The 12,039-nt window shown below is 37.3% G+C and overlaps 1 protein-coding gene across 3 annotated transcripts in view; it reads right to left on the bottom strand.

The window, feature by feature from the left end:
- neto1l (neuropilin (NRP) and tolloid (TLL)-like 1, like) overlaps positions 1 to 12,039 on the bottom strand; it is a 119,918-nt gene that overhangs the window by 3,312 nt on the left and 104,567 nt on the right. For all 3 annotated transcript variants that reach the window (XM_084102936.1, XM_084102938.1, XM_084102937.1), the window contains exons 8-10: positions 6,925 to 7,038; positions 4,478 to 5,054; positions 1,310 to 1,384 (exon numbers count right to left, since the gene is read on the bottom strand). In XM_084102936.1, coding sequence (XP_083959062.1) covers positions 1,324 to 1,384; positions 4,478 to 5,054; positions 6,925 to 7,038 — 752 coding nt within the window. In that variant the 3' untranslated portion in view covers positions 1,310 to 1,323. The remainder of the gene's footprint in view (positions 1 to 1,309; positions 1,385 to 4,477; positions 5,055 to 6,924; positions 7,039 to 12,039) is intronic.

Raw genomic sequence — 12,039 nt, 5'->3', positions numbered from 1 at the left:
GTGTGTTTCTTTAATTTAAAGCTATCATAAATTAAAGACATTTTTTTAAATGGATATTTCCCCACCCTCATGTTGTTTCAAACTTCCTTTCTTCTGTGTAATACAAAAAGGTGAGTTTTTTTTTTTTTTTTTTTTACTTAAAAAATGTATTGGCATAAATCTGATTTCTTGTTTCCTGATATCCTGAAGAAGTGTAATTTTGAGTCTGATTTGATTATAGAACTGCTTGCAAATAGATTCATCCTTTATTTTCTGTGTTTGTTTCAACCGCTTGCTGACACCAACAAACATAGGCTACTGTAAATAATTTTTTTAGTACTAAAATTAAATAACTTAAATAATAATTAAAGCTATATAGAAATATTTAAAAATAATAATAAAAAAATATTATAATTATTATAAAACAAAACCACAACAAAATTATTAGAACTTAAACTAAAAATTTAAATGAAAACAAAAATGTAAAATAAAAGCTAATTCAAAATAATAAATATACTATAATAGGTAAAACTTTAAGTCTAATTTGTTAACATTAGTTAATGCAATACGAATGAGCAATTTATTTTTACAGCATTTATTAATCTATGTTAATGTTAGTTAAAAAAAAATCATATTCGTGTTAGTTCACAGTGCATCTACCACATGTTTTCCAAGTGCAAAGTATGTTTCACGTGTTTTTGCACATGCAAAATTCATGTTGTTCTTAGTTCATGTTAACTAATATAGTTAACAAACTTGTAAAGTATTACCCGATAATAGTATATAATTTATACTAAATTAATACTGGTAAATTATACATTATTTGCCAAACCAGCATATTATTATTATTTTTAAACTCACCTTTGTGTGTTTCACTTGAAAAAAGTAAGGGTGAGTAAATAATGGCAGGTTTTTGTTTGTTTTTAATTTTCTTTAAAGTATTTTTTTCTATTTTTGTTCACAAACTGCAATTTCCTCTCAGTGGGGTTGAATAATGGCTCAAAGTGTATGCAAGACAATCATGGATGACTCTCAACAAAGTGATGTGCTTCAGCTGACCCATACTTTTTGACACCTTGTCAGGAGTACTTGAATTTGCCAAAACAAATAAAAGAAAGAAAACATGACAAGCAACATATAAAAGGACCTCATCAATAAGCAAGATGGTCATATGTCCTATCTCAATGGAAATGATGAAGGGTTATGACAAAACACAAAATAAATAGTACAAGAAAGAAAAAAACCCACAAAAAAACACGACACTGACTCATAGACACTGACTAGACAAACATTTAAATACATAAAATTGAGTGTGTTTAAAGAGTCTTACCTTCAGATTGTCTGTTACACCCTAGTTGTGTTGTACTCAGATTCATGTTTGTTTAGAGACCCAATGAGGCAGAACCTGGAATATCATTGCTTGTATGTTTAATGATATTTTTTGCATAAGGAATTATAATGCACATTTCATTTGTTTGGGGTCTAGTTCTTAAAATTGTTTCATAAACCCTGTCATGTTCATTAAGTCAAGAATACACACTACTGTTCAAAAGTTTGGGGTCGGAAATATATTTTTTTTATTGTTTTTGAAAGAAGTGTCTTATGCTCACCAAGGCAATTTTGCATTTGATCAAAAATATAAAAAAAATAAAAATATTACTTATACTTATAATATATAATAGTATTTTTCTATTTTAATATATTTTAAAATTTAATTTATTCCTGTGATGGCAAAACTGAATTTTCAGCATCATTACTCCAGTCTTCAGTGTCACATGATCCTTCAAAAATCATTCTAATAAGCTAATTTGGTGCTCAAGAAACATTTTTTATTATGATCAATGTTGAAAACAGTTGTGCTGCTTAATAATTATGTGGAAATGTGATACATTTAATTTCAGGATTCTTTGTTAAATATAAAGAACAGCATATATTTGAAATAGAAATAACATTACAATGTCTTTACTGTCACTTTTGATCAAATGAAAGAATCCTTGCTGAAAAACTTTTAAAAATATATATATTACTGGCCCCAAACTTCTGAACAATAGTCTACATAAAGTCTCAGTTTACAACTATAACCACAACGAGACACTGCGCAATTAAGTTGATGTTATGGTAACACTTCTCGTGAGCCGGAGTCTGATGCATGTGTGTGTTACGTAGCAATTTTGAGTCAGGTGACGTCACAGGCATGCCAGCTGAGTATATATAGGTGCCAAGAAAAAACTTTATCAACCTCATTTTTCTGAAGGAAGCCATACAGGCATACCGAAAGTATGGCAACACCACGCAGTGTCTCATTCCCCTTCTCAGGGAACCATGGTTACAGTCGTAACCTGAGACATTCCCTTCCAAAGTGGAACTCTACACTGCGTAATGGAGTTCACACTATAGGAACGGAATACCCACTATACCATACTGCCCAAATGCCTGCTCACTGTGCAGTTAAATCATCAGCAAACTAAGCCGTAGCCAACGATTGCCATTTAGCGCACCTAGTGACCCAGAACTTACAGCCTGAGGCAATATCCGCAGCTCAATATCACCCATATTATATGATCTATGCCGGGGTAGAACTGACTAGGTAGATCGCAGCCTTACTGCGTCTGCAACCAAAGAGGAGGGGCAGACTAGAGAACTGCAACCTGGACCCTCAGCCATAGTTCCAGAGGGACCATCTCCTCCCAGAGAAGAATTATTAAGTATCCATTCCAAAAGACCAGTAGAGGCCTCAGGAGAGAACACCATTATCTCAACTTCCTGCTCTACACAAGAAACATGCCAATGTTCTTCAGGGAGATCTAGTGAAAGAGCATCAGGATGGAGCATCACATCCAACTTCACCCCCTTGCTCTCTATCATCGATCATCAGAGGGGGCGTGACTGCCCAACCTCTTACAGCAACTTACAATAGCGTCTGGAATACTGTCTGTATTCCAGAGCGGCTCTCTCACACTGTATGACGTGACAGACGACTAGTTGTCCAGTCTGGCTGCATTCATACAGCGCAGGTTTTCCGAGAACATGTTGTAAATCCTGAAAATTTACAGGTGAGTTCTGTTATAGAATGCAGTTGTCACTCTAATAACTAAATAACTGAACTCTGTGTGAACGTAACCGTATTAAGGACTCAAATACAGGACAGACAACAGTATTCTTTTGCTGCGTGAACTAGTAAGAATAAGAGAACTAGTTGACTGAAAGTCGTCCGAATATTACCTCTCCTACCGGAGTAGCCACTGAGAGAGTGGAGCGTATTCCTACAGTTCCATCAAACAACAGAGTCTACTTGTATACTCTGTCCCAATACTCCTTGTGAACCGAAAACATCCTAACATAGTCCCCTGCTATGTCCCCACTTATAACCTCCAGGTATAAACTGGAGGGGCGTCAAATGAAGGAGTGACGCAGAAGTGGAATTCTCCTTACTGTCCTGCCCATCCATATATGGGAATGGCTTTATCATGGCTTCGATGGCAAGGCTCCCGCACGGGGACAAGATAGCTCACAAGCGACTCCTCAACCTGGGGCATCCCAATCCATGTTCATCGAGCCCCTTAACGTTGGCATAACTGTTCATTACGAGCCGAAAACGGTTTCCCCCACGATCTCGCTACCTCAGTGTGGAGATTGGGGAGGAAATGAAGGCTTACTGGAGCGGGATGCTTATGACCCCAAAGAATCGTTCATTCAGCCTTCGGGTCAGGTCATTACGTCGACCAGCTCCTCGTGTGTGGGGGTGAGGGAGGAAACAGACTCACTCAAAACATCTGCCTCAACTCCCATTACATCTAGTTCCTCAGAACTAGATCAGGCCAATAGCATGCTCTCCGTCAGATCGGAAGAAGCCGCCGAGTGGGCTTCCGGATCTGGCCTGAGAGCTGAAGAGCTAGGAGACAAAGAAGCTGATGACATTCTATCTAGACGCCCTTGTATACTCTGCCAGCGCACCTGTGACGTCACCTGGCTGCGCTATCCAATCAAAATCGTTCTGTAACACATGTGCTTCAGACACCGGCTCACGAGGAGCGTTCCCATAGCATCAACTCCATGACGCAGTTCCACTGCGACAGGGAAGCTTGTTAAAACAGAAACCCTTTTGGATAATTTCACATATATTCTCCCTGAAAACGGACCCAAAAAAGGTTGTTTATTTCTCAGTTCCATCTTAATATAGCATGTCTTTAGCTGAACATTAAAATTTAGAAGTGTCAGTCTTACTGCAGGCATTTACTTAATGCATCTTCTGCATTTCTACAGCTTTTACAAACTCAGCTCTGACTGTGATGCTGTCTCAGTGACAAAAAAGAGAATATCAAAGCAAAAAACAAACAAAAAAACAAACAAAAAAGAAAAAGATAAGATAGCTAAATCAAACAAACAATGAGAAGCTGATTAGAGGAGCTAAAGAGGAATAAAAATGAAAGTGGGAGTAAATCCTTCCAAAATGTGCATTATGATGAATTTGTATCATCAAAAATCAATGGATACTGACCGCTGCACTGCTTTCTCGTGTCTGGACAGCCTGTGGCTAGTGGTGGGCACTTCCTCCAGGTCATCATCTAGGTCACAGGCATCTGCGGCATCTTGTGAGTAGGTGTGTCTCATTACCAGAATGTTCCTGCGGTTGGTTTGGGGAGGAAGCGGCCGCATGGGTTGTGGTGGGAGGTCCGTCAGGATGGCCGCCGCCGCCTCGCGGGCGCTCAGGTTGGTGCGGCTGCCCTTGTTGCTGGACAACTGCGTGGAACCGCAGTGATGCTCGTGGACACAGCGCGAGGAGGCGCTCCGCAGCTTGTGGTAGCTCTCAAAGTCCTCGGCCAGCTCGGCCAGGTCCGCGGATGTGGCCGCCGCGCTGCGGAGAGTGCACAGTTCATAATGCGGTGGCTCCTGGAACACCTCTTGGAACATGGTGGGGTCAAAGTCCTCCCGCCTCAGGATGTACTTCTTCCGTGGCTGCTTGATTTGAACGATCACAGATATGACAAGAAGGATCAGTACGATGCAGCACGTCACGCCAATGATGGTGCCGTTGGTGTTATTGAGGTTGTCCAGGATGTTGGCTTTCCTCTTTTCTGCAAAACACAACAAGAAGCATAATAAATGATTACTGCAGGCATGCAATGTCACCGTGGGTTACCTTCTGTTGAAACAGTTGTATCAAAGAGATTACAAACAGCACACAGAAGTAGTAAATCATTATAATGGGAGAGCGTTGACATTTATGTAGCACAGTGAGCGTATAACATCTGCGCTGGCTTTGGTTCAGAGGAGAGAAGCATTTGCATTCAGATGTGCAGACAACCCCCAAACTAAGGCATTATGATATTTTTCAAAATGAAATAATTTGTCTTTTATAATGTCATTGTACCAAAACCAAAATAAATTATTTCAATATTATCTGCATGGTCTTTGTATATATACAATTTTAATATTATTTTTTTTTTTTATATTTATTTTTTGTTTACTTTTTTACTTTTTCTTTCAATACTTTTTGTTTTTACTATTCATCTTGGTCTGGGGAAAATAATAAGCATTGTATTACAAAGTTGATTTAAATTACATTATATTTAATAAATAACATAAAACAAAAAAGTAACTATTTTGTAATATTTTATTTTGTATTATTTTTAACTTTTCTTTTTATTACTGTTTAAAACTAAGGCTAAATACAATAATTGCGATTAATATCATGATTTACAATTGAATTTAGAAAGCAAAAAAACTTTAGTAAATGTGTTAAAGAAATGTGTTAAACACATTTAATTAAAGCAGGGCTCAGTAATTTCGGGATTTCTTCGCTGTATTCTCGCTTTTTGCTTGCAGGTTTCTTTCTAGAGCTCCCCCTACAGCTTCGGAATAGATATTTGACAACACTGTTGTAAAAACTCGTTGGCGATTCTCAGACACCAGAGGCTAGTAGATCAACGACATCAAAGCAGATGGGACATTCTTTAAAACGTCTTCTTCATTCGGGTTCGAACAGCGTGAGGGAGCGCAATAATGACAGCATTTTAGCAGATTTCTTTTGGCCGTAAAGCAATTCGTTACATCGCGAGACCTGATATCACGCGATACTTCCTGACGCGGCGGCCGGCGGCCCGCCGGCTCAAAGTTGCAAGTGCGAATTTTCCGCTCATGGGCACCAGGGGGGTGCGAAACGACCACCATTCAACCCGAAATAAGTAATATAACCATTCCAGTGACTCCGAAGCTGTTCAGTTAAGGTAAAAAAGTTACTTAGTTCACCTTTAATATCTGAAGATAACAAGGAGAACCCTAAAAAATACACTTTGTAAAGTTTTTTAAAAAAAAACTTCAGTGGACCCCCAATATGAAAATTATCCAACTAACTTGAGTATTACATCAATTAAATACTACATTTAATTGGTAATAACTGATAAATTGTGTATGATGTCAAAGATGTTTTAGACAAAATGTCAAAGTTTTAGGTCTTTTTTAAAACAATTTCTCCAATATTTCTCTAGTACTGTGGAAAACAAGCTGAGCAAAAACAATTCTCTATGGAGGATCCCAGCAGCATTTTATCAACTTTCAGTTAATTTAGCTTGGACAGCTTATGTGAAATATAAGCACGATATAGCCTAACTGCACTTATTCAAATCCAGCCAGAGCCACAGTCATTCACATATACAAATGAATTTCTAGTGGCCTGCTCATTTTTCCCAGCAGCAGCATTACAGTGCAAAATCAATCAATGAACCCTAGTGCCGAATTTTGAAGGCTTTATAACAAGGTATTTTTTTAACAGCTGTGGGTTCGTGAAGATATATTTGATTGACTAGCTATATAACATGAACAAAAAGGGGACAAATTTTAAGACAATTCTTCTCCTCAAGTATTGATCATCATTTAGAGAAAAACGAGGGCGACTCGTAAACCACTCAAGATTTGAGAGGATATTTTAAAAAAAGTACAATTTACCTTTGCAGTGGTTCTCGTCCCAAGGGTAGACGCAGTTCTGGACTCCGTTGCACACCAGCGTGTTGTTGATACACATGTTACTGTGGCAAAAGAAAGTATCTGCCTCACAGGGAGCTGATGAGAGGGAAAAATGGATAATGCTAATGTCATATTACACGTCATTTCTTCCTGCTAATAAGACGCTGTCTATAATCTTATCTCACAAATCACACTGGATGTCTATCTGACTGTGTCTGTGCATCAATACAGTTCAAATTTAGAAACCCATTACTCAAACCAACCAAATCAAATTCTGTTGCCTTCTGCTATGCATGAATTTTAATACAGCTCTTCAAATATGCATGGAAACAAGTCCATGTCTGTAGAAGCATGCACAGATATTTTGTAATATTTCTATTAATATTATTCTGGTTTTACCTCAAGAAAGAGTCGATATATGCATATACAGTGAATGAAATTCTATTTAAATTAGGCCTATTATAGATAAAAATGTATTCAATAATTTCACATGTTTCTACTTGCCAAGATGTGGTGATGATAACTAATGCAGACACAAACTGCAAGTACTTTAATATTTCCAAAAGCACTAATATCATTCAAGATCAAAGGAGATGAATCCATTATTTGTGTGAAAAATATAGGGAGAGTGTTCAAGCAGTCTCCATTTGAGCTGAAAAAAAGAATGAACGTCTCAGCTGAAATTATAAAATGATAAATGAGTAAGTACGCATGAAGACAACCTCTCATAACATTTACAACATCACTATCTGAAGGCTCAATTAAAGCCAAGGTGACTTGCAGAAGGGGCGGGGCTTCGGTCTCAATCACCTCGCGTGCAACACGCCCACCAATGTGAGGCCAGTTCCCACATGCCTCACTTAACATTTTGCAGGACATAGATCACCTAGTTCGTACAAAAAAAAAAACTTAAAATAGCAGCTTCAAGGTTGACTGAATGTACCTTGAGGATTTATTAATGACAGTATTCTCGACCTGTTCCCAGGTGAGAAATAACAAGGTAAATTAGGATGACTCATCATTCCAGAAGTGTCCTCCTCACGACTCTTGCCTCTGATACAGTTCCACTTCCCACCACAAGGTGGCGCTGCAGCCCTGTATTTCTCCTAAATAAGGCACTGAAAGAGACTGGACTTCCTTTCTTGGATGGGACCCCATTGACTTCCATGAGAAAATCCCTGTGGAAGTCAATGGGGTCCCATCCACTGTTTGGCTACCCATATTCTTTAAAATATCTTGTGTTCAGCAGAAAGAAATTCATACAGGTTTGGAACAACTTGAGGGTGAGTAAATGATGACAGAAATTAAATTTTTGGGTAAACTATCCCTTTAAAAGGCGCTTCAACCTCCATAGAAATTATTTTCCAGAGACCTTACAATAAAAGTGATAATACTTTACAATGCGATCTCAATTGTTAAGATCAGTTAATGCATTGGCTAAAATGAACCATAATTTAGCAATATATTTTTAAAGCATTTATTAATATGTTAATGTTATAGATCATAAAAAATACAATTCTTCATTGTTTGTTCATGTTAGTTCACAGTGCGATAAATGATAGGCGTTTGTTCATTGGTAGTTCATGTTAACTAATGTACTGTATGTTAACAAATGAAACATTAATGTAAAGTGGCTGTTTACACATAAACCAGTGCATGAATTACACAATCTTACAAAATAACAATGCGGACAGGCCTTGACTTGCTTAAAAATAAAGGTCCTGCACAATATATATATATATATATATATATATTGAACGATATATATTGAAGTTCTAAATAAAACAAAGATTACTGAAGTATGTTTTAGAAGCAAAATACTTTTTCCGTCTTGCAACTTCAATATGTCATGTTCAATTCAATGTTACTTGTCGTTTCTTAATTACTTGTGAAATTTTCTAGCAATTTCTGAGTGAATCCAACATCATTTTTCATTCATTCAGTGTGTTATCAGATTGAAAGGCTCTCAAATATGTTGAATTAGTCATATATGCAAGAATCTGGTTGTAAAAAAAGTTGAAACCACTCAGTCACTCATCTAAAAACATACTTTGCTTCTGTAGTAGAGCAAACACATACAGTTTCACTTATTTAAAGGTATGCCGGGCAAGACTATTTTCAGTGGATGGTGGTTTCCCCCGTTCAGCTGCTGAGGATAGCAAACCAGAGGGAGAAAGCGAGTGCATAAGTAAGTGCCTGGGCAAGTTATGCAGGGGTGTTACCCGGGCAACCGCACATCCTGTGTTCATTCACTGGATAGGGCTGCACAAAAGACACTGGGCTCCTACACAAATCCACCTATCGCCATTCACCAAGACTGACGCAGACGCACAGCTGCATCTTTCTATCTCAGAAAGAGCACTATGTGTTTTCTGCACCCTCAAGGGCCTCAGAACCAAAACCACAGACTCATTCCCTCAACCATTCTTCTCCCGCATGCTTCAGGATATCCGCCTCTCTCTTTAAACGCACAGAAATGTCCATTAAAGCCCCGCAATCAATCAGAAGGAGTGGAAGCTGTGCTGCTATATGCTGCTGTCTGGAATTGCTCATTTACTATTTTCAGCGCCAGGGGTTTTTAAACTTGTTGATGCCAAGGAAGGACCCTCAAATAAGACGATCGCCTTGCAAGGAACAACTTTGCTAAAATATAAAGAAGGCTATATATTTTAAAAGGAACTTTTATATTGCGTGACAAAGAAATATTGTGATAGTAAAAAGAAAACACACACACACACACACACACACACACACACACACACACACATATATATATATATTTATTTGAATGCATGTAAAGATATTTATTGTATTTTATTAAAATAAATATTTTAATAAAATCTGAAAAGTTATTGTTCTTACTGTTAAAAACAAATGTTGTAAATAGATTAAAATTATCATATATATATATATATATATATATATATATATATATATATATATATATATATATATATACAAAATGTTATGTTAGATGCAATTAATCATGATTAATCAAATAATTAATTTGACAGCACTATATATATGTTTTTTATTTATTTATTTTTTACACACACACACACACACACACACACACACACACACACACACACAATATAAATATAAATATATATATATATATATATATATATATATATATATATTGAGTATATAATTTATATACAATAAATTATATATAAAATGTATTTATTTTACTAATTTTTTTGTGGAATCCCAGCACCCCATAGCCCTAACTGCCTTAACCAATATGTATAATTGTGGCTTGTTTGGGGCTTTACATTCCTCTGTGCATTGAATTATGGGTAGAGTGTCAGTGAATGCACATCAGTTGACCTCTAAATCCTAGTGCATTATGAGTACAAAAAAAAAAAACTGAACTATGGGAATAGCAGTACAATATGAAATACACTACAAAATGAAAAGCAGTATATTATGTATTTTTAGTGCTGGGAAAGTTACAAAAAATTTAATAATTTTATTCTATTTAGCATTTGTTTATATATATATACTTATATATAAATTATACTGCTACAGTATATATACACTGCTTTTTCTGTGCACAATGAGGATGTTGGCATCATTTCCTTTTAATCTTTTACCCATCAGCATCGGCACAGCATGCTTAGGCTGGGGTCGTTTTTAGGGACCACTGGGACAAGACAAATGGCGATGGGACGTCACAGGAACGGTGTTGAGACCATTACAAAGAAAGCCGTTTGATGCCGGCAATGTGCAACAATGATGAGTGTGCTACCAGCTAAACATTAAACTCACATTTTATCACCCTATATTCACTTTCTCTCTCTCAGCACTTCCTCTCATAGCCAGATACTCAATCTTTATCGCTCCTCTTCTGTCCCACAATACTTCATCCTCTTTTAGAGGACCCATCCTTCAAGTACCTTCTTTTCTCTCTCTCTCTCCTCCCCCATTACGCTTTATAGTTTCTGAAGCTGCTAGCGCTGCCACCCGGAGAGATGTGACTGTAACTGCGCAGGACCACCGATTCAAAGACGCCCGGGTGGCGGGGCACCACCGCAGAACCCATGTTTCCTATAAAACGCTCTGTCCCAGCAGGAACAGCTTATCCCTTAAATGAATAATCCTGTTATTTTATGCATCTGTGGTCTCCCATGTAGCCCGTGGTTTTATAAAGGCTACTTAGCAGAGGGAACAGGGGAAGTGATCATTATATTCAGCATGGGAAGGTATGCAACTGTTTTTACAGGGCTACAGTGTAATGCAATGTAATGTACAATTTAAATATCAAATAGTTTATGTGCCTCATTTCGGACGAGAATGTATTACACCTTGTGTCCTTGCTTTATTAGAAAAGACTGTCTGTGTGAGTTAAAGGGATAGATACAAACTCTGTCATCATTTACTTACCATCATGTAATTCCAAAACCTGTGTGAATTTCTTTCTTCTGTGGAACATAAAAGAAGATAATTTGAGAAGCGTTCTTTGTGCTTACAACAGAAGTCAATGGTAACCAAAATGGTTTGGTTACCAACATTCTTCAAAATATCTTCTTTTGTGTTCTGCTGAAGAAAGACAGTCTTACCGGTTTGGAATGACATGATGGCGAGTAAATTATTACAGAATTTTGATTTTTAGGTGAACTATCCCTTTAAACTAGCCTACAATTTTTGTTGATGAACAACATGGCTGTGGGGGTCCACCACCTTCTAACCAGCAAAAAGTATACCAGCACCAGTATAAACATCAGTATAAACCAGTTTGCTGGTATGTTCAGCAGGGTTATGAGAGATTTATTGTGTGTTTGTGGCTCAAATCTCTGGCAGGACATGATGACCAGCTAAAATAAATGGCCCGTGTTTCTTGGACACATGGATGAGCTATTTTCATTTCCCAAGTCCTGCTCGGTTTAGCGTTCTGTCAGGTATGAATGTGCTGGTGAAAATGAGAGTGGGACAGCATTTTTGCTAAGTGTGTGTTCATAAAACAGGGAATAAATACAGAAGTATTATATGTCAGTGCTTGTCAAATTTTTTACAAACATGTACACAAGGGTGTAAAACCCATACTTGCTGTGAGGCGAGATGGGTTTCATGAAAATTGTCAAGAAATGTTAA

The sequence above is a fragment of the Abramis brama genome, assembly GCF_963993115.1.
Source record: "Abramis brama genome assembly, chromosome: 24".
Classification (NCBI taxonomy): Eukaryota; Metazoa; Chordata; class Actinopteri; order Cypriniformes; family Leuciscidae; genus Abramis; species Abramis brama.
This window is presented reverse-complemented; position numbering and strand designations above follow the sequence as displayed.